The 23,556-nt window shown below is 47.8% G+C and overlaps 1 protein-coding gene across 1 annotated transcript in view; it reads left to right on the forward strand.

Moving 5' to 3' along the window:
• The first annotated feature begins 228 nt into the window (after positions 1 to 228).
• Positions 229 to 23,556, forward strand: part of LOC454097 (liver carboxylesterase 1) — a 29,654-nt gene continuing 6,326 nt past the window's right edge. Inside the window, exons 1-9 of the mRNA XM_024349840.3 lie at positions 229 to 456; positions 2,064 to 2,208; positions 4,271 to 4,404; positions 7,626 to 7,779; positions 9,403 to 9,510; positions 12,923 to 13,027; positions 15,878 to 15,916; positions 21,953 to 22,033; positions 22,295 to 22,442. Of these exons, the coding sequence (XP_024205608.2) occupies positions 4,271 to 4,404; positions 7,626 to 7,779; positions 9,403 to 9,510; positions 12,923 to 13,027; positions 15,878 to 15,916; positions 21,953 to 22,033; positions 22,295 to 22,442 (769 nt within the window). The 5' untranslated portion in view covers positions 229 to 456; positions 2,064 to 2,208. The remainder of the gene's footprint in view (positions 457 to 2,063; positions 2,209 to 4,270; positions 4,405 to 7,625; positions 7,780 to 9,402; positions 9,511 to 12,922; positions 13,028 to 15,877; positions 15,917 to 21,952; positions 22,034 to 22,294; positions 22,443 to 23,556) is intronic.

Consider the following 23,556-nt stretch of genomic DNA (forward strand, 5'->3'; position numbering starts at 1 on the left):
GTGCCTTGGAAACAAGGAAGCAGTTAAGCAGATGAGGGAGATCAGAAGGAAGGATCCCGTGAATTCCGCTGTCTTGAATTTTGACATAGTAGGGGAGAGGAGTGGGCCAGGAGGTGTGTGAGTGGCAAGTGTACTGAGGTGTCCAGTCGGCAAGTGCTCAACTCTCAGGTGTGCCCAGCTCCCTATTGCTGAGAAGAACAATGGCAGGTGTGTCCATTCACCCTGGCCAAGCTGGGAAGAAAAGCCCAAAGGTTCTAATTGGCCTCACCACCTCTCCCCAGGGTACAAAGGACCCTACAGGCATCAGAGAAGACCCCATTCATCTCGGCAGCCAGGCATTTGGAGGGTTCCCAGCAGCCCACCTCTGGCTGCCTTTTTTGTTTCCTTTTTTAAAAAATAATATTTACTGTTTTTATTTTCTGACTGCAAATGTAATGTATACTTATTACAGAAAAGGTAAAGTATTATGATCTAATATTTTGTTTGTATTCCAGTTTTTCTGCCTGTTGCTATACTTTCTTCCTTTAAAGTGGAATGTTAAGTTCAGATAATTTGGATGCTTGCTTTGCTCATTAAGTATATCATGAGCATCATTCTATGCCATTAAATAGCATAGCCTGATATTAGCAGCTGCATCACATTTGGTATTGCACCATAATTAATTTCCCCAAGCATTTATCTGGGGTCATTAGGTTACATATGAAGTTTTTGAAAATATAGAGAGCACTGTGATGAATATTTTGTAGTGAAACCTTTATGCCCATTCATAATTATTTTAGGATAAGTTTCCAGAAATGACATTTCTGAGTTGAAAAGTATATATCTTTTGTTAAAATTCCTTGCCAAAATATTCCAACTACATTTCTCCCATTGAAGGATGAAAATCTCCATTCATCAGATTTTTTGCTGTGCTTGGGGTTATTAAAATTGTTTTTGGTTATTGGATTGGCAAAATGATAATAATAATAGCAATATTATTTTCCTCTTTAGTTTGCATTTATCTGAAGACCAGTGAAGTTGAGTTCTTTTTCCCTTTCTTCACATTGGAATGTTTTTATTATTATTATTATTATATTTATTATTATTATTGTTATGCCACTTGTACTTGGTGATCTGCAGGAAAACCTCCCAAGATGGAAATCATGAAATTGTCTTTGCTGGCTCTGATTCTTGACAGCTGTGTCATCCCAGAGCCTGAGTGCCTCAGTTTCCTCATGTACCTAGTGGGGGCCATGAGGCCTGCCTTCTGGTACTTTGAGGTCTGGGACTGTTGCTTATAATATACTTGTGTATAAGCACCACATGGCATGGATCTACCTGGCTATGTAACCTTGGTCAGGTTCTCTAACCTCTCTGGGCTTCAGTTTTCTCATTTGTAAAATGGAAATAATGGAACCTATGTAATCAGAGTAATCTGAGGCTTAAATGAGTTAATACATAAAAGGTACTTGAAACAGTGCCTGGAGCACTGGGAGGACGCAATAACTATTACCAATGTTCATCTATGTTGTATCCTTGAGATCTTTCATCAGGGCAACCAACAGCACTTGCCTGGGATAGGCAGATGGTAGAATCTTGGCATGTCAGGGTTGCAAGACTCATGCAGAAATCAATCCTCTCACATAGACCTGGCAGATTGGGACCCAGAATGTGAAAGGAATTCACCCAAGGTCACCCTGTAAATGTGTGGGAGAGACAAAACTAGAGCACGGTTCTGACGTTGTCCCACAAAGATTTTACCCCTAAGATATTGTGAGAAATGTCACCTCCCAGGGAGGATCAGTGTATTGGTGGTCTCCCCTCCTCAATGCTGGGAGTTCCAAAGTTTCCGGGAAGAAAAGAGCTGTGAAGCCCTTCTCACTCTGCTTGGTCTTAGGAGACCTTAGTGAGTCCCAGCGCCCCCACCTGAAGCCCCTGATAGCCTCCTACCCACTACAATGTCGTGAGTCTGTAAATATCAAGTCCATTTTCAGGCTTAAACCTCCCAGTCCAAGGCGCTGCCCTAGAAGACACCTCGCTTAGATGTGGCTGAACTTCAGGGATTCTTCTTTCCCCCTCCCCAGGTGCACCCAAGATCCCAAGGTAGGGCAGTTTCTCTCAGAACTATTGACCAACCGAAAGGAGAACATTCCTCTTAAGCTTTCTGAAGACTGTCTTTACCTCAATATTTACACTCCTGCTGACTTGACCAAGAAAAACAGGCTGCTGGTAAGTTGTGGGATCCCCTGGTCAAGGCGTGTCAGTGCCAGTACCCCAGATATTCTAGTGTAGATCGGAAGGGGATGAAGGCAGCTTGGGGAGGGAGCTGCACAGGCCAGGATTATTTCAGGACCCCAGGGCCTCTACAGGAAACACAGGATTTCCACACCTCAGTTTCCCCTCGTGACATAGGGACTCTGGGGGAGTTTGCTGTGCCTCTTTAATGAACATCTTAATTGTTCCAATTTCCCTCATGATAATAGAAGGATGAGAATGATTACTTTTAGTTACTAGATTAAAAATCTGATACCCAGAGTGGGTAAGACATGATTTTCTATAATGTTAGCGGTCGAAGGAACTTAGAGAAAAGCCAACACCCCAACTCTTCCTTTTCAGATAGAGAAACCGAGGCCTAGACAGGGAAGGGGAGGTCACCCAGTAGGATAGTTTTGGCTCAAGTCTTCTGATCTTCAAACTAGTGCTTTTGACACAGAGTAGGGCATTGAGCTTGTATATGGCCTTTCTCCAGCACACCAACATCCATCTGGGGTAACTTTCACTGCCTGGGTACCGGTATTGGGGACGGAGCCTGGGACAATCCCAGAAGCTCTTCCTTTTGCCTTTGGCCAAATATCTGGGATTTTTTTGTACCTAATTTCCCTCCCTAATTGTGTTGGCAAAGGCTGATGACCCAATGTGTCAGCATTTCCCAAATAAACAAAGGGCAGGAGATGGGGCTGGCTGCCAGCTGCAGGGTTGGGAGTGTCTGCTGGCAAAGAAGGCCACCCCAAGGTGAAAGAGGAAGGGGTGTCAGGTCCAGCCAGTCTCCCAGAGGCACCGTAGCATGGTGCCTAGGAGTGGCGGAGCAGGTCTGCGAACATGGGACTAGAAGTTGGCCCTGCATGTGCTTTGTAAGACACAGGAAGTGGGAGAAAGGTTTACTCATTCATTCATTCATTCATTCTTCTATTGTGTACTCAGGGCCCCATATACACAGTTAGACCTGGGGCTTCAGGGAAAGGAGGAACATGAACGCACTCCACACAGCCCCTGCCTTCAAGGATCTTGCCTTCTGTGAGGTAGAGGCATATCCTCCTTTCAGCATGTTATTGCAGGTCAGCACTCGGGCTCAGCCTTCACACAAAGATGAATGCACACTCAATCCCTCCACAGGAGGCAGGCAGGGATTAGAGGTGTGGGACAAATAGGAGCTTTGGGAACCTGAAGGCAGGAAAACCTCCAGGAATGGCCACAGGTTCTAGAACTACACGTGCTTAGAAAAGCACTTTGTACATAGTTTATGTTATGAGTTCTTTTATATTTCATGAATAATATTATTACAATATTATTATTTTAGCCACTCTCACTTCTTCCCCACTATGTGGACTTTTAAAATGCAAGAACCTTGCGTTAGGAATTGTACCTACTCTCATCCTCAGGTATTAGCAGAGTCCCTGGCACATAGTAAGTTCTCAGACAGTGTTAGTCCATTGACTGAAGGCATCCTGAAGAGGGTGGGTTTTAGGTTGGGCTCTGCAGGGTGGATAGGATTTGGGGATGCAGAGGCATAAAGGAGGCATTTGAGGAAGAGACACCATCACAGGCATGTGTGCTTCTCGAGACAATCATTCATGCACAGAGAAGTTTACTTCACCATGAAAGAGTTAACTGAGATGAAGCTGAGATACAAGGGCTGCCCCATGGGTACGCGGAGTGCATGAACAGTCCAGGCTTGAGGGTGATGGGAGTGAGCTGGAGAACATGAATCCTTAGCGTTTGCTATGCCCATGATGATGTTCTCAGCATGAAGAGCCTTGCGAGGAGGAGGCACTGGAGACTGGGTAGAAAGGAAGGGGCAGCTAGGGTATGTGCAGTGGGGTGGTGGCTTGGGCCCCAGTTGGGAGAATTATGGAGGAGAGAGACTGCCTTTTGCAACCTTGCTGGGCACTTGTGAACTTTGGGTAACATCCTCCCTCAGTTGTGACCAACAGGCAGGTCACCAAACAAGATGCCCTCTGAGTGATCCCTGGCCTTGTGTCCTGTAACTAGTATGTTGCTTCCCCCCTGCCAGATGATGGTGTGGATCCACAGAGCAGGGCTGATGGTGGGCGCGGCATCAACCTCTGATGGGTGGGTACTCGCAGACCATGAAAACGTGGTGGTGGTGACCATTCAGCACCGCCTGGGCATCTGGGGATTCTTCAGGTAAGAAACTGGACTCTCCTCACTGCACCTTTGGCCCCCAACATGAGGCTGCTAGGAGCTCTGGTCATGTCAGCCCTCAGGAGACCTTAGCTAGGTTCCTCATTGTAGCATACAAGCACCTTGATAATTGGATACTACCTACCCTCTCACTCCCCAGCCACACTGGTCCACTTGCCTCTGAGCTTTTGTATGTGGTGTTCCCTCTGCCTGGAATGCTTACTCTACCTAAAGAAGTCCTCTTCATCCTGCAAGACCCAGCCCCCAGTTAGCTCCACTGAAATACTCATCTCCTTTTCATCTGTGCTGCTCCCACACATTGCATTTCTCTGTCATGGCAGCTAGCATGCAGCCCAGCTGTTGAAGGTTGACACATCTGACTTCTCATGGAAAGGAGGGAAGGGGCAGAGTCATACAGGGAGCTCAGGGCGTATTGTGGGTGAAGGAATGGGCGCTGCAGAAGGTGGGGTGTGGGAGCATCTGACCCTTCCTGGAGGAATGTTGGGGCCCACTCACCCCATTTTCTGCTTGAAATCTGGCAAGTGTGGGAAGCAAAGATGGAGTCCTCCTCATCAGGTCTCCACGGGGACAGGAGTCAGATCTCCTTCAAGGTGCAATTACTATGATCCTTTTCTTAGTGTGGCCATCCCAGCACCCCAATCCCGAGTGAGTGATGCGAGGGCTGTGGGAGGGATTCCACTCACTGATGAGACGGCCTTGGAAGATGGAGGATGGGTTCTGGTCTACCCGTCAGTAAGGCATCCCAGGCCAGTCTTGGCTGTATCACCTTCATCCCTTTCAGCCACAGCCTGTGACTCTGCTCCCCATTACAATAAAGCTGCTTCATGATCTCTCTCCACTTCCTCTCCTCCATGTGTCTCCTCCATCCATGCCAGTCAGGTTTCTTCCTGAACACGCCACTCAGCTGGTCTCATCACGGTCATCAATGACCTCTCCCTGCTCTCCACCAAACCTCTCAGGACCTCCCAGCAGCAGCCAATGGCCGCTCAGCTTCTGTGACATGCTTCCTTCCCAGCCCCTTTCCTGGTCCCCCCTCCTGCCTGTCCACCGGCCTCTCTTGTCTCTCTCTCCCTCCCTAATTCCCAGTGATCCCAAGGAGCAGCCCAGAGCCCCTGTTTCCAGTCCACCTCACCTTTGAAGCCCGCAGGCGTCACTCACTGCCTTATCCCCGCCCCGGCTGTCTAAAGGGCGCCCCACTCTTCCCAGGGACAAGCTGAATCCTTGACTCCCACTGCCCCTCCCCAACAGAGACCCCCTTCTCCTCTCACCGTACCTCCACTCAGCTGCTGCTGCCGCATCCTCCCGTGGGATCAGGAGAAGGCCTTGTGAGCAGCCTGGACTCTCTCTTTTCTCACAACCCTCTTGGCTCCACCTTCAGAATCCACTACTTCGCACCTTCTCCCTGGTTCCTACCCCAGCCAAAGCTCTGTCTCTCACCTTGATTATGATCTTAACACTTACTTTCAGATCTCTGCCACTATTATACTGAGGCTGAGTCGCACAGTACCGAGAGTGATCACTTAACATATGCATTGAATCATGCGATGCCTCTGCACAAAACCCTGCAGGGCTTCCCATGTTCCTTACCATGATAGCCGAAGTTCTTGCCAGGCCCCAGGGCCCTCTCTAGCTGCACCTCCTGACTCACACTTTCTTTCACTGGGCCCCAGGGCCTTTGCACTTGCCTTTTCTTCTGCCTGGAATTCCTTTCTTTGGATATTTGCAAGGCTCATGTGCTCATTGTGCTTGTTTTATGAAGGTCTTTACCTCCAAGACTTCAAATGCCACTGCCTCCAAAAGGCCTTCCCTGGTTGCGATCTGAAATGGCACCCCCTGTCCCACCCCTGTTTTTCCCTTACTCTATTTTCCTCTCCTCAATGCACTTTCACTACCTGACATCATTATATTCTCTTTATGTATCTGTTTATCTGCTTGTGATCTGTAGTGGGAGCTCAGTGTCATCACAGGTTTTGCCCTTTTTGCTCTCAGATGTGCTGTAGCTCATAGGACAGTGTCAGGCATATAGTAGATGCTCAGTAAATAGTTGCCAGTTGAATGAGTGTAGAACCACACATCAGAACTGTAGCAAGGCAAGGCAGGGTCTCAGAGATGCTGAAGCCCAGCCTTATTCTTTTTTATATATTTTTTTATTTTTTTTATTATACTTAAATTCTACGGTACATGTGCACAACGTGCAGGTTTTTTACATATGTATACCTGTGCCATGTTGGTGTGCTGGAGCTGATAACCCGTCATTTACATTAGGTATATCTCCTAATGCTATCCCTCCTCCCTCCCCCAACCCCATGACAGGCCCTGGTGTGTGATGTTCCCCACCCTGTGTCCAAGTGTTCTCATTGTTCAATTCCAACCTATGAGTGAGAACATGCGGTGTTTGGTTTTCTGTCCTTGCGATAGTTTACTCAGAATGATGGTTTCCAGCTTCATCCATGTTCCTACGAAGGACATGAACTCATTCTTTTTATGGGTGCATAGTATTCCATGGTGTATATGTGCCACATTTTCTTTTTTTTTAATTATTATTATACTTTAAGTTTTAGGGTACATGTGCACAATGTACAGGTTAGTTACATATGTATGCATGTGCCATGCTGGTGTGCTGCACCCATTAACTCATCATTTAACATTAGGTATATCTCCTAATAGTATTCCATGGTGTATATGGTGCCACATTTTCTTAATCCAGTCTATCGTTGATGGATATTTGGGTTGGTTCCAAGTCTTTGATATTGTGAATAGTGCCACAATAAACATATGTGTGCATGTGTCTTTATAGCAGCATATTTTATAATCCTTTGGGTATATACCCAGTAATGGGATGAAGCCCAGCCTTATTCTTTTTTTTTTTTTTTTTGAGATGGAGTCTTGCTCTGTCGCCCAGGCTGGAGTGCAGTGGCGCGATCTCGGCTCACTGCAAGCTCTGCCTCCCAGGTTCATGCCATTCTCCTGCCTCAGCCTCCCGAGTAGCGGAGACTACAGGCACCCGCCATCACGCCCGGCTAATTTTTTGTATTTTCAGTAGAGACGGGGTTTCACTGTGTTAGGCAGGATGGTCTCAATCTCCTGACCTCATGATCCACCCACCTTGGCGCTTGTTGAGAGCCGCCGGCCGCATCTGTTGTCCTGAAGGTCCTGCCATGACATCTCTGCTCCCCACTCTCAACCTGTTCTCTTCCTCACAGCACAGGGGATGAACACAGCCGGGGGAACTGGGGTCACCTGGACCAGCTGGCTGCCCTGCACTGGGTCCAGGACAACATTGCCAGCTTCGGAGGAAACCCAGGCTCTGTGACCATCTTTGGAGAGTCATCGGGAGCAGAAAGTGTCTCTGTTCTTGTGAGTTTTCCTTGCACCGGGCCCAACCCCACTGTTGATGTGATGCTGATGAGACCTCTTGGACACCTGTCAATCCAGCTATGCACACCTCTGCTTACAATGCCTGGATTCAGGACTGACCCTACTCACTGTCCAGCATCAGGAAAGCTAAAGACCAAGCTCTTCTTGGCCCCCAGGAAGCTCAGGGCTCAGCTTAGAGTCCCGGGGCCATATGAATCTCCAGTTGCAGCCTGCAATGGTGGCATTCCCCTCTTCTAGCTTGGTTGAGCTCTCTCTCTCTCTCTCTCTCTCTCCCCCACTCATTTTAATATGAGGATTCACTTCCCTTCTCTTGGGAAGTAGGGATAGGCATAAATTATGAGTAAGGGCAGGCAAAGACAAGAGGTGGGCAGAGGTATTGTTTGGCTCAAAGCCAGATCTACATGTGGAGGGGACAAGGACACTGAGCATGCTGGGGATTCCTCTGCGGTGGTCTGATGGCTGGTTCATACCCAAGAAGGAGGCAACAGCCTCTGCAACTGAGAGGCCAGGTGAGCTAGGGCAGGCAGGTGAGAGGAAGGAGGGATGGACCCGGGGATAAGAGGGATGGGGCAGGGGTTGTGGGACACAGACACAACCTGGGGGTGTGAGGAGTCCTGCTGGGGTGGGGGATTGGGTGCAGGAGACACTGGGGGAGCTGGGATCAAAAACCAGATGAGAAGTGCCAGGAGCTGTAGGAAGCCTTCCGCCTGCCTGGAGGTGGGCAGAGGGTCAGCCCCCTACTGGAGTCTTCAATCCTGTGTTGGTTTTGTAGTTGAATACGCAGAGGAAAACATTTTTATTCTTTTAAAGTAGAGAAAAAGGAAAAATACAGATAAGCCCAAGAAAGACAAAAGCCATCTATAATCCCACAACCCAGGGATAGTCACTGTGCTCAGTTTGATATGGATTTTTCTAGTCTTCTTTTCCATGACTTTATAGTTATCTGTCCATCTGTCTATCCATCCATCTACCTATCAATAGATCTATCATCTATTATCAATCTTTGTCTTTTTTATATACGAAAGTACTTTCCTGAATATTACAATACAACACGAATACTTTACTAAATATTAAATGTTGTCCCTTAATAGTATATTTTACAGTTGCACAGTATTCCACGATAAGAATGCAAAACCATTTATTTGCCCAATCTCATAATATTGGGCCCTTGGTTTATGTCCAGTGTGTACCATTGTAAACAGCAGAGGCATCCTTAGAAATCTTTGTGTGCCTCCAGGATCATTTTTTTGGATAAGCCCTGAGTAACGGAGATGCTGAATCGGAAGTTGTGGCTAGGAGATGCTAAGCTGCTTTTCCAATACCTTTGTTGGTTAGGCTCGGCTGCCACACACCTCCTGTTATGTCCCTGCCCTGTGCCCTGTCCGGATCCCACTTAGGTTCTCTTGGGTGGGAGGTTCTCTTGGGTGGGAGGTGAGCCTGGCAAGCAGGCCAAGTGAGTTTAGTGGCCATCGTGTCCACTGAGCCCAGGATCTCAGGGGAATGGGCCAGGGCAGAGCTGGGGTGGATGTAGTCCAGAAGAGCGAGCAAGTAACTGACCCCACCCCTGATAATGAACTCTCCTCCCCTCCATTCTGCCTCCAGATTTTCTCTCCATTGTCCAAGAATCTCTTCCACCGGGCCATTTCTGAGAGTGGTGTGGCCCTCACTCCTGCTCTGGTGGACGAGGGTGACATCAAGCCCCTTGCTGAGGTAAGTCTCCCCCTCGACACCCCCACCCCTTTGGCTCTGCACTTCTGAATCCTCAGGGGTCGCTCTTGCCGTGGGTTCTAGCTGATGTTCTCCTAGAACCACTGGAGCCCTACCAATAGCTGAGCACGAAGTGGGAGGAGACACCCAACCTCTCAGTTGCACAGCCGGGCAAACTGACACAGGGCTTGGAAGGGATTTTCCAAGGGCAGCAGGTGATCAGGTCAGAGCTGAGACTCCAGCTCAAGGGCCTAGACAGCCAGTACAGTGCCCTGTCTGTGACCATACTCCTCTTATGTGCCAGGACGTGGTGCCATGTTGGGCAGTGATGGTGTCTTATGTCTCTCAGGGTTTGAGTTCTGTGGACCCACTTGTGGGCTGTAGGCCTGAAGCGGATCCACACTGAGCACCTGATAACCAGGGGTGGTTCCTGGAGAATTCACTCACTGATTCATTTGTTCACACAACAAAACTAGGTGAGTAAGCGAAGGCAAAAAGAAGAGGTGTGCAGAGGTCATTTTTGGCTCAAAGCCAGATGTCCGTGTGGAGGGGACATGGACACTACATGGCCCTATGTGGCTCTGCATTCTAGCCAGACACCTAACACCCTCCCCAGGCTTCTGCTATAATGTAGGAAATAGATGAATAGCTACAGAATCACACAACTAGAAAGTGTCACCTATGACTAGAGCAGTGAAGGTGAGGTACTTGCTGCCACAGCAGAGTCTAAAGAAAGCATTGAGTCCTGGGGCAGGAAGAGGTTACCAGGGAAGGCTTGCTGGAAAACTGACCAATGAGTCAGGAGCAAGGAACGTCCAGGGAGTAGGAGCAGCACGTGCACGTGTCCTGTGGCAGGAGGACGCATCCCAATCACGAGGGAGAGACAGAGACAGGGCCGACGTGGCCAGAGCAGGGAGAGCAGGGGGAGCGTGGCGAGTACTGAGAGCAGGGACATTGGGAGGGGCCACCCTGCACAGGACCCTGGCAAGGATTTTGTCATCATCTGGAGAGTGGTTGGAAGCAAAAGGAAGAGGTGATCGATAGGAATCCAGACCTAGGCTGAGGATCGCCCACTGGAGCCAGTGGCGTGGAGGAATTTGGTAGCTTTGAGAGCTTGTTTGGGGAAAGCATTCAAACTTAAAGGGCTGGTACATTGGAGGAGAGAAAATGGGGATACCAAGAATTTTTAGAATTTTTGAGAATATTTTTAGAATTCATTGGTTATAAGGAACAGTTGCCCATTGACCAGACTTAAGTCAAGAAGGAGGATTGGCTAGATGTGGTGGCTCATGCCTGTAATTTCTGAGAGTGATGTGGCCCTCACTCCTGCTCTGGTGGAGAAGGGTGACGTCAAGCCCCTGGCTGAGGTACGTCTCCCGCTGGATGCCCCCAACCCCTTGGCTCTGTGCTTCTGAATTCTCAGGGGTTATTCTTGCCATGGGTTCTAGCTGATATTCTCCTAGAATCACTGAAGCGATTGGGAGTTAGGGGCGGAAGGCTTGCTTGAGCCCAGGAGTTAGAGACCAGCCAGGGCAACAAAGTGAGACCCTGTCTCTACAAAAAGCAAAAAATTAAGCTGGGCATGGTGGTGCAAGACTGTGGGCCCATCTACATGGGAGGCTGAAGTGGGAGGATCACCCGAGCCCAGGAGGTCTATGCTGCAGTGAGCTGTGTTTGCACCACTGCACTCCAGCCTGGGCAACAAAGCAAGACCTTGTCCCAAAATCTTCTTTTTAAAAGGAGAATTTATTTTTCAAGGAAATAGAGATCTGGGAGGATGGGCTTTGTGCAAAAACAGGAAGCAGAAATTACAAAATGATGGGAATCCTGGACTCTTTGTTACTCTTGTTCTCTCTCTCTGTCTCTTTCTCTCTGTCTGTCTGTCTTTCTCTCTCTCTCTCACCTTCTACTTCTCCCTGTCCCTGTTTATTTATTCGAGAAACACCCTGGGCATTGATTCTGTCCGAGATCCTGCACGGGGCTCTGGGGGCATGTGCACTTGCCCTGACTCCCCGACCGTGGAGCCTGCCTGCTCTCCCTCTGTGCCCTTCTTTCTGGCTGCACTTTGCTTCCAGTCTGCACGAGCACCCTATCTGCCCCTGAGCTTAAGGACTCTCCTTTGGTTCCAGAAAGTAGTCAGGCTGTCTTTTCTGTTGTGAAAAATGAGTGTTTTTACGTTAGCAGCTCTCCACCCCAATTCCAGGTCACTTAAGAGAGAGGCTCACTGTCCCGTCTTTGCTTCGATGTCCCTGAACTCTTAGAAAAGTAGGAAACCACAGTATGCTGGGCAGACTGACCCCAATGCCTAGGTCAGGCAGAAGGGAGCCTCTCCCTCGGGAGGGCTTTTTAAATTTTTACATTTTTTACATTTTTTTAAAGATGAAAAGAGGTTCTTGGTGTATTAATTGTTGTTACTTTCTGGCTTGACTCAGGACAAAGGGGCAGAGACCATTGCCCATGGCCAAATCTGGATCTATGCCTGCATGGCCCTTGAGCTAAGGATGACTTTTTTTAATCATATGAAATTCAAATTTCATTGTCCATAAAGGAAGTTTTCCTCGAACACAGTGACACCCATTCATTTACCTTCTGTCTCTGGCTGTGTTTCATGTCAACAGCAGTCTTGAATTTGCAGCAGAGACCACATGGCCCACAAAGCCTCAAATATTTACTATTTTGTCTTTGATGGGCACATAGCTGACCTGTGGCCTAAAGAGTCATGTTTGATTACTGCTTGGGACTCTAGTACACAAATGTGCAGGTGGAAACTCCTGGCTGTGCCACAGACGCCTCACTCAGCTGAGAAACCCCATTTATGTCTTGCAAGGGACGAGACCCTGTTTTTCTTTAGAACTCACATTTGCTACTTTCTGAAGTGGTCCTGTGTGAATCATCTTATCTAGGCCTCCTGCAATTCTGCACATTTTTATTGTGTGGAAGACATGGCACTCTCCCACATGTATTAACTCATGAGGTAGGTGCAGTCATTATTACCATCCATGAGTGGAGAAACCAAGGTCCAAAGAAATCAGGTAGACTGCCTGTGGCCTAATGGCTGGTAAGTGGAGCAGCCAGGATTTGGAAGCAGACAAGTAAATTCAAGATTCCATCATCTCAACCCCAGCTCCACCTCACCTTTCTTGACACATTCAGCTTGAGATGATTATGTCCATTTTAATAGATATAAGGCAGCAGAGATAAGAGACTGGGTAATTGGCTCATACCACAATTGTGATTAGTAACAGAGGCAATGCTCTGTGGAATCCAGAACCCACACATGTGGGTCTAGAGTTTCTTCTGCTGCCCCCTGCCACTTGTACAAGTCAGGCTTAGTTAGGATAGAACATCTTTTTCCATATTGATGGAGGGAAGGGACTTTGCTCTTGAACTCTGTTGTTGCTTGTGATCTTTGCAGCAAATTGCTAACACTGTTGGGTGTGAAACCACCAACTCAGCTGTCATGGCTCACTGCCTGTGGCAGAAGATGGAAGAGGAGCTCTTGGAGACGACATTGAAAATGGTAGGTTGCCTGTTCCCGTAGCCCAAACCCTGTAAACTTGGTCCCAGACTTCTTCATTTCAGCTGTCCTCTTGCCCTGGGACAGTTACCTGGGACAATTTCTCAAGTCTCAGGAGTCTCAGTATCTGAATGGGGAATCTAATTTGTCCTTTTTTTATTGAAAAATGACACAAATGTAAAAACAAAGTCCAAAAATAACATGATAAAAAAATTGACCAAATTTAATATTTGACCAAAATTTAATATTTTGCCATTCTTGTTTTCAGATGTATTTTTGAGAAACTAAACATTACATATTCCCAGGGGACACCATCATCCTGAATTTGGGGGATGGCGATATTAAGCTCAAAGATTTTCAGAAAGATGTCACAAGTTATCTTGGTTGACTTAGAAACTGTCTGTATTAGACCTGGTAGTGGTCCAGTTTTCTAGATTTTCTGAGACTCTGACTTAGTTGTCATTCTAGGATAGTTGTTCGTCCACTCAACCATTAATCCATCTACTATGATCTTCTTATCCATCTATGTGTTCACTAATTCATCCCATTCACTGATATATTTTTATCAATCTAATATCAACCTGTTCATAACTTTTTATTTATCTATTTTCAATCTATCCACTGTTCATGCATCATCCAGCCACCATATATCTTAACTCTATCACCCCATTCCTCCAAAACCAACAATCCAGTTATCACCTATCTGTTAGTTTTCACCCACTATTCATGTATCCATCCAATTCAACTGTACTCCAGCTATTGGCGAAGCCATCCATCCCTCCATTTATCCACCCATCCATCCATGCTAAGTATGTAGGGGTGGGTGTTAGAGGTAGTGAAACAGACATGAAGTGGACATAGTCCCTGCTCACTTATACTTTGCAGGTTGAGTATGGTGGCAGCACAGAGGGGAAGCATTCATTGTAGTCATCAGGGGTGCTTCACAGAGAAGGTGGACGAGACGAATTTGAGACCAGACAGTGGAATTCGGGAGTTCATGCCCTTAACCCTGACTCCACCTTATCTTTCTTGAGAAATTCAGCATTGAGATCATTGTGCCCATTTTAATAGAGGTAACAGAGACAGAGAAATTTTGTAATTGGCTCATGTCACAGTTCCAGTTAGTCAGAGGCAACACTGTAGGACCCAGAACCCACACCTGTGGGTCTAGAATATCCTCTGCCATTCCTGCTGTCCTCACATATTAGGACTTGGGGACCTTTATGATTGACGGACAGCTGTGGCAGGCTCTCATCACAGGGAAGCCCAGCAGGACAAACACCCAGATGACACAGCACCCAGGGCCATTGGGAACTATTCCCTTTGAGGGAGAAGAGTACGAATTCCAAGTTTGTGAGTAGCCTGATCTCTGGAATCCCTCCTTGGACCTGAGGCTACTCCTGGGTCCCAGGTCCGGCTGCTACCACTGGACTCTGCTTGTGTTTACATGGGTTGAGTCCAATGTGGTCTTGGAGCTTAGGTCTTGGTTCAAGCTCTAAATGACCTAAGTGTTCAAGGAATTAAAACACAACTGTTTTCTAATGCCTGGAAGGAGGCAAACATTCCAGCAATTCTGCATGTGGCATCAGAGGACCCAGATTAAAAGGAAAAACTTGGTAACTTTGGGAAAATCCAGCCCTAAGATCCTGGGACATCCTTCTGAGATTTTCTGAGATCTTGTGGGAGCGCCTCCATGATTACCCACTGCCTCCAGTACACACACATGCAGACACACAGACAAACACACACACATAGACACACACACACACAGAGAAACACACACACAGACACACAGAGACACACACAAACACACACACAGACACACACACAGAGAAACACACAGACACAGACAGAGACACACACAAACACACACACAGACAAACACACACAAACACACACACACACACACACTCCTGGCTAGTGGGACTACAACCCTTAATGGAGAGACCTGCACTGGTTACTTCCTGAGAGCAGGCCAGACACGTGAGCTACAGTGCAGCGATACAATCACTGCAATCTTCATGAACACACACCAAAGAGAAGCATGGGGTAGGGTGAGTTTCAGTGAATTCTATGAGTCAGAGCTGTGTAATGGGAGATGAGATAACTCCCCCAAGGTGCCTTGAATGGAAAAAGGAATGTGATGGAATAACATCCTTGTGTTAACTGAAAAACTCAGGAGTTGACAGTTTCAGGCATGGCTGGATCCAGATGCCTATTGAATGTTATTGAGAATCTACCATTCTCTATCCTTCAGCTTTGCACAACTCTGTGTTGACTTCACTCTTAGGCAGATACATCTTCTGGGAAGGTTAAAGACAACAGCACTCTAGAGTTATATCCTATCTTCTTAGAAACCCTCTTTCCAAACAATTCCTACAAAAGTTCTGGGGTAAACTCTATTGGATTGACATGGATGTATACCTATCCCTGAACTAATACCCGCAATCAGGGAAATGGAGCACCCCAGGTCACATATAGATGCCTGAATTCATGGAGTGATAGGGAAAGAAAGAGATCCCTGAAAAAGAATGGGGGTATTCTTCCCTGGGGAACAGGAAGGGGAGAGGGATGGGGGACAGGGCAGGCTCCAAAAGCAGGTGTCCTATCCAGAGCTCTAGCAATGCTGGCTCAGAGTTCCTGGCCCATCCTTTCCGTGCCAGTGCCCACTCTTTCGTTCTACGCCTTCACCCTGTGCTCAGGCCCAGCAGAGCCAGAGTCCTGCCCACTTCCTCTGGGCCCAGCCAGCTCGGCACCAGGAGGGAGAACCTGACACCTCTGTTGCCCCACTCACCCAGCTCAGTGTTCTCCTGGGAAGCCTCTTACCCACATCCTCTGCCTTTGTCTTCACAGAATTTCTTAACTCTGGACTTACATGGAGACCCCAGAGAGGTAAGGACATTTTGTTTCTCGATTGTGGGTTTTGAGTCTTAGCACCTTTAAGCTCCAATTAACTATGAGTGAAAGAATCCTCTCTCGGGTAATTATAGGAACTCCTGTGTGCTTGATGCTGAGGCCCAGAGAGGGGCAGTGACTCACCTGGATAACACAGCCAGGAAGACTAGTGGCTGGCCTGGAACCCATTTTCCTGACTCCCAGTCCAGTGCTCCCAGGCATCACCTCTGTGTGCCCTGGGCTCTGCCCATTCCCCTGCTTTTTTACATTTTCTACTCCCCAAAATGGCACTATGGGAGGAGGTTGAACCAGAACGTTCCACTATCAGGAGGCAGAGATAACAGGGATGATTAGCCACGGAGAGGGGGAGGCCTGAATCTCAGTCCAAGGACACTCAACTCCTCCCAGCACACAGGAGTCTCCAACAATATCCTCCTGATCTCCTCACCCCCACCCCCACCTCCCAATGGGTTGACAGTTCCTGATGACATCACCTCTGCAGCATCTCACAATCCTGTCCTCTCTGCTGCCTTCCTGGAGGTCACAGCACTCTCCTAAACGGTCATGGGCAGAGTACATGAGATTCATTCAGCAAAGACTTAATAAGCACTTCCTATGTGCCAGGACTTGTTTAGGAGCTGGTGATATAGGAGTAAAACAAGAAAGACTCCCTGCCCTCTTGGGACCTTCCATTACAGTGCAGGGAGAGTGCAATAAAAAAGCAAATCTAGTATGTATTCTGTTGGATGGTGTGCAGCATTAGGGGTAGAGTTTGCAGGTGGTTTCAATTTAAGTAGCAGGATCAGGGAATGGCTCAATAAGAAGGTGGCATTTGAGCCAAGCTCCGGAGGAGGCAGGAAGCCAGCTGTCAGGAAACCTGGGGAAACCTATTCCAGGCAGAGGGAACAGCCACTGCAAAGACCCTGACGGATGTGGCAGGTCGAGCTGGAGAGGATGGAGTGTGGGGACAGACTGGCTTGAGGCTAAAGAGGTAATGGGAAGTGGGAGAGGGATCATTTAAAGCATTTGGATTCTGAGCAAGATGGGAAGCCTTTGGAGGTTTTGAACAGAGGAGTCACATGATCTTAGATTTCACAAAGGTCTCTGCCCCTGGTGATCAAATAGACTGTAGGAAATGGGCAGAGTGGATGCAGTTGACCAGCTGGGGGGCCACTGCATTGCCATAATCCAGGCAATGGCTCCTGGCTGCTTAAGGCTGTAGTAGTGGGGATGGGAGGAATGGTTGGAGTCTGGATATCTTTGAAGGAATAGCTGAGAGGATTCGCTGATGGACAGGATGCAAGGGGTAGGAAAGGGAGAGGAGTGGAGGATGTCCTGAGTTTTGGGGCAGAAGCAAGGTCATACCCACACAGGGCAGCCACTTGAAAACTCTAAGTGGACAACAATCACTTGTCATTGTTGCTGATGGCAGTCTTCCCACTTGGCTGCCATCCAACTGGGGCAATCCTGTCTCTCTCCTCAACTTTTATACTTTTCTACTTCACATCCTCTCCCCAATTCCATGTCTCATGGTGCAGCTAGACTGGCCTTCCTTAACAGAGTTAGAGCACGTCACCCCCACTCCTTAAAGGCCTGACCTTCCTTATGAGACAAATCCCCTTCCCTCCATGGAGTTAGTCCTTCAAAATACACCTGCGTGCGCATTATGTGCCAGACTGTACAGAAGGTAGGCTCTGCACCTGTCCCTCCCTCTAGAACCTGCCCCCCAATAATTCTCCAAGCCCAGAACTCCTGGGTGTTTCTGGAATTTACCCTGCATATTGATATCTGTGTCCCTTTGCTCACGTGGTTCCCGCTCTTCAGAAATTCTCACTCCTTTCCTCACTTGTCAATACCAGTCACTGCCCAGAGCCCACTGCAGGCGGGCAGCACCTCCTCCACGTAGCCTGCCCTGCATCTTCCTTGCAGAGAAGCTGCTCCTCTTGCTGGCCTCCCACAGCAGCCCTGCCTGAACTGCACAGCCTCTCAAGGAGGCCGGACTTGCACACCAATCCTGTTCTGTATTGTCAGCCATATTGGATTAGGATCTGCACCTTGTCCAGCTGGGTCTGGTCCACTTCACAGAACATTTCCCCCAGGGAGCCCGAACTAGCTCGTCATTCATTGGCTTTTGTAGAGCAGAACAAAGGTCCCGGAAGCCATAGGGTCTCAAAAAAGCTAGGAATTGTCCAGTTGCATCTGATATCTGGGAGGGAAATACAGCCCATAGGGCATGGAGGTGGGAAGATGGCACAGAGGACTGGGGTCTATGAGAGGGACCCACAGCAACCCTGCTAACAAGTAATACCTAACAGTTATTCAGCCCTTCCAGACACCAGGTGCTGCGCTAAGTATTTTGCATGTGTTCAGCCATTTAATCCTCACAATAACTCACCTCTTAGATGAGAAAACTGAGGCCCAAACAGATTAAACTCCCAGCCAGTAAGTAGCAGAGCCAGGCTTCAGATCCAGTTAATCTGGTTTCAAAGTCCATGATCTGTTTTAACTGTACCCAGAACCAGCGGCCCTGATGGCAACACGTGAATCAGGCTCTCTCTGATCTGTGACCATATAAAAATTATTCATCAAAGGTAAAACCTAAAATTAGGACATGGATCAATATACTGTGAGTTCATCACTGATTCTTTTATTCATGATTTTCTCTCTAACAGGGAATCACGTCCTAGTCTAGGCTCCTTGAGTGATGAGGGTTCAGTACCTCCTCAAAGCCACCCATGGATCAATAACAGCTCTCGTTTAAATACAGATATATAGCACAATCTCTCCTCATTAATCATGGATTCTGCGTTTATAAATTCACCTGCTTGCTAAAATGTCCTTATAACCCCCAAATCGATACTGGTGGCACTTTCATGGTCACACACAGGCAGGTACAGAGTAGGGGAAGCTGGATTTGCATGATGGGCATGTTCCATCTGAGATCCGGTGAGGCAACCTCTCTCTTCTTGTTTCATCTCTCATGCTAACAAGTGTCCTCTTCGTGGTCAATTTAGTGCCATGTGTTCTGCATTTTTGTGCTTTTTGTGGTGATGTCACTGTTCAGAGTTGCCCCCAAGAGTAGCGCTGCTGTCTAGCGTTCCTGAGCTAAGCAGGCTGTGCTATGCCTTACCGGGAAGGCGCCTGTGTGAGATAAGCTTGGGCAGTGCTGCTGGCCATGCATTCGGTGTTGAAAAATCCACAAAACTGCACATCCAGGAAAAGGAGGAGGAAATTGGCCAGTTCATACATGAGGCTGTGATGGAAAGTGCTAAAGTAACACCTACTGTGTGTGATGCAGCTGTGGAAAGATGGAAAAGCAACTGCATTGGAAGATTCATGAGATGATGAAGGAATTTTTAAAAAGCAGGATGGACAGCACTGTTGTGAGGTTGAAAACAGGAAATTTACATTCATCTTACCCAGGGTCAAAAAATGGGAAGGGCTTTTCAGCTGGTGTTTTATTAAAAGTAATCCTACTTATAATTAATTCTTTGTAAGACTTATGTGTTATATAAAGTGTCTTTCAACAGAAACCCACACATAAAAGAAGGTTGATGAAAATGTTGTGGCCAGAGGTTTGCAAGAACCTAACCCAGTGTTTCCCCTTTGAGTGATGACTCTGTATTCTCTAATTCAGCACTCGTGGGAGCTTTGTCGGAAGCAACTGCTGGGACTATCGAAATCAACTGTGGACAGAGAGAGGGAAATGCATGTACTTCAAATTTAAATATATAGACATGTAATTTTATATAGATAATACATGTATTTCAATCTGAGTGAAGATTTCTTCCTCTCCTCATCACCTGACCAGTGTCAGCCTCTGCCTGAAGTTCTGCCCCTGAGTCACACATCTATCCTCCTTAGTTAGGACCCTGTGTGTGCATAGCCATGGCCCAAAGTCACACCGGTCTAGGATGCTGGTCTCACCCTCAGACAGGCAGAGTTGGGGACACGGTTGTGACCTAGGGTGGGAATCACAGGCGCTGTGCTGCTCTCTCCCCCAGAGTTACCCCCACACGCCCATGGTGATTGATGGAGTGGTGCTGCCAAAAACACCCAAGGAGCTTCAAACTGAAAGGAAGTTCCACACTGTCCCCTACATCGTCGGATTTAACAGGAAGGAATTTGGCTTGTTTCTTCCAACGATGAGAAGGCACAGGCCTCTTGGAGGGACTCACCCACCCCCGTCAGCCCTCCCATCTCTGGTCCCAAGAGTGCTTCCCTCTCCAAGCACCGCTCTGAGTCCTGGGCAGCTGTTCCCTTCAGCAGGAGTTAACATTTCCATGGTAACCTTCTCCAGGAGGGCACAGTTGTCACTGGGATATCAGGGCCCTGGGATCCCCTCTCCCCAGACTCTCTGATTGTCTTCCTATTGAAGAATCCTGAAGTGTCTGTGTTGGGAGGGCCAGTAGAGAAAATAACTGTGCAGATGGGAAAACTGAGGGGGCCTAGGAGGGGAAAGGAGTTGAGGAGTCCGGAGAGGCAGTCGGGGGCTTCCTGGCTACCCACTTTGGGCTGGGTATGTGTAGTTCCCCCATAAATCACTCATGCTCTTCATCACCTCATTGAAAAGATCCAAAAAAAGTGGCTTCTTTTGATTTCCCATTGACTTCTAGGGAACAGTAGACACCAGGGTCTACTTGAGGGATGACGGTCAGAGGAGGGTGAGGATGGACAAGTTACCTAATCAGGTGCTATGCTCAATACCTGGTGACAAAATAGTCCATACAGCAAACTCCAGAGACACAATTTACCCATGTAACAAATCTGCATATTTACCCCCAAACCTAAAACAAAAGCTGGGAATAAAAAGTGGAAGAAAAAAAGATTGACTTCTAAAAGTGGAAAAGATTTCTCCTTCCAGTTGAGGACACACAAAGCTGAACATGATTAAAGCAGTAGGACAGAATTTATTTAGTAACACAATTGCACAGAGGAAAGAAGAGTCCAGTATGGATTGGACTCAAATCCCCAAAACTAACCCCTGGCACTGTTTTAAAGGCTGAATGTGCAAAAGGATAGGCACTGTGGGCTGTGGAGAGGGACTTGGTCCATGTGACTAGACCGCCTGGATGTCTTCATCCTGGCTCACCTGGGGCAGAAACAAACTTCTCTTATCGTCAGGACAGGAAGCCATGCATTAGACTGCAGGAAGAACCCACTGAAGTCAGGCTCTACTCTTTCCACAGGGACTGGGAAGATCAGGAGTCAGCTCCCTGAATGTTTGCATTGCAAGGAGAAGGCTCTAAGGCCCTCAAGGAAATGGGATTGGGTGGTAAATTCCATCCCAAAGGGCAGAGAAAGTGTTTATCATTGCAGGCTTCTAAAGTAACTGCTCTAGTTGGGTTTAGGGGCCTGTCTGCTTCTCTCCAGGTTTTGGCTGGAGCAGAGAAAATCGTTCTGGCAGAGTTGAGCCTTCCCAGGCAGGCATGTTAAGGATACTGGAGTCATTCTAGGGACACGGCCTTAAGCTGCTAGAAGCGATGCTAGAGTTTGGTCGAGTCTCTGAGTGCAGAGGTTTGGGCAGAGTTGTTTTGTGTGAAGAGATATGAAGTTCGCCCCTCAGAAGGATTTCAGAGGTTATACCAAAGACCAAAGCCATGAAGGCAGGCTCTAAGGCTTTCAGTGTCATCTGTGACAGGTGGGGGTACTAGGGAGGTCTACATCCTCTTCCCCAGAGCCCTCTATTCCACACTGGCCTGGCAGACACCTTCCCTCGCCATGTCACTGACCACTGTAGGGATCCCAGCCTGACACACACACAAAACACACACACACACACACACACACTGCAAAACACTGCCACAGCTTCTCCACATTTTTTTTTTTTTTGTAATCTTTGCAATGCTTGAGTTTCTGGATATAAGCCCATTTGATTCATTGATTTTGCCCATTTCAGTAAAAACCCATGCCTTTAAAAGCCCAAAATATTGGAGGACTTTCAGTCTGCATAGATTTGGTTGGTTCATCAGTTTGTTTCTTCTCGTTAATTCCCAATGATTCATAAATGCTGAACTTTTTTTTTTTTAACAGTTGATGAGCTATCCAATGTCAGAAGGGAAGCTGGACCAGAAGACAGCCATGTCACTCTTGTGGAAGTCCTATCCCTTTGTTGTAAGAGTCTAGGAATCATGGGAATTGGCTAGGGCCCACAGAGGGACAAGGATTGCCCAAATTATAGAGCAAATAAATGGCAGAATGAAGACTGGGGCCTCAGGGTTTCTCCCATCTTTCCACCTTTCCCACTTCACTTTCCACCCTAGCGGGGAGTTGCACAGGGCTTGTGGGATTCACCATTGAGGCAGCCCTTCTGGTGGGCTGGAGAAGCTACATCGCTCACCAGGGGGTGGTGGTCACTTTATTGATCTATTTTAGCGCATTCCTAAGGAATTGATTCCAGAAGCCATTGAGGAGTACTTAGGAGGAACAGACGACCCTGTCAAAAAGAAAGACCTGTTCCTGGACTTAATGGGGGACGTGCTGTTCGGTGTCCCATCTGTGACTGTGGCCCGGAACCACAGAGGTGAGTCCTAGAGTTCGAAAAGGTGAGGGATATGGACCCCACCAGCTTCTGTATCTGACTCACCTACCTCCCAGCATAGACAGATGTGGAAACAGCCGAGGGTCAGGCCTCAAAGGCTGATTCCATATGGCATGGGATGAGGTGCTGTCTTATTTTGGTTTATGCCAGTAGCAGACTGTGAAAAAAAAAAAAAAACCAGAGGCAAGCGGTTTTTTTAAGGTGATGATCCCAGATATCAGCAGTAGGGAGGTGGGGAAGTAAGAGAGGAAAGAGATGGAATCCAATCCATGATGCCTTGACAAAGGAGTATCCTCTGTGGACAACTGGAGCTGGGAAACTCAAGGAAACACTGAGAATACAGCACTCAGGGGCATCCCATCTGAGCACCAAGGGAGCCGGGTTATTTATCCACCAGCTTCCACTTGTCATTGTTTGAAGGCTCTTGCAAGGAGTTGTTTATTCCCTGTGACTTTGACCTGCTGCACACAAGGGCAGAGTAGTCTCTTGTTACCAGACAAAGGCCTCAGGCCAGGAGCTGCAGATGCTGGAGGTGGAAGTCAGGCTGGCATGCCCAGGAAGAGGGGATATGGGTGAGACACTGACAGCATCTGCTGCAAGAGCTCCATGCCTGGAGTTATCATGGGACCTAGGGCTGCTGTAGGACAAATATTGAAAGATGAGTCTTGGAAGGTTTTTAAGGTCCAAGTTGGCTTCAAACAAGCTTGTTAAGCATTGGAGCTGGAAGAACAGTGGGAGCCCTGCACAGGATCCAGAGGATTGTCCAGGACCAAGAAGGCCAAAAGTAAGAGCTATGGTGGGTGTGGGGGAGGTGGTTGGAAGAATGGCAATGTCTGAGGCTGGCTTTTGTCTATCTCGGTGTGTGCAGGAACATGCAAGCACAGTGCCAGGACAGGGTCTATGCAGGACCTTCTACCACTGACCCAAGGCTGTGTGGGTGGGGCATGAGGTTAGGGATGCGTGGGCTCACCTCTAGAGAAGTGTCCTCTCCTGGGTGCCAACTAGAGGAGGCTCACAGGACTCCTCTTTTTCTTCCAACTCTCATTCGCCTAGTCTGCAAGCCAGGAAATATCCTCTCTCTAACCATGCTGGAAGG

Source organism: Pan troglodytes, chromosome 18, assembly GCF_028858775.2.
Source record: "Pan troglodytes isolate AG18354 chromosome 18, NHGRI_mPanTro3-v2.0_pri, whole genome shotgun sequence".
Lineage (NCBI taxonomy): Eukaryota > Metazoa > Chordata > Mammalia > Primates > Hominidae > Pan > Pan troglodytes.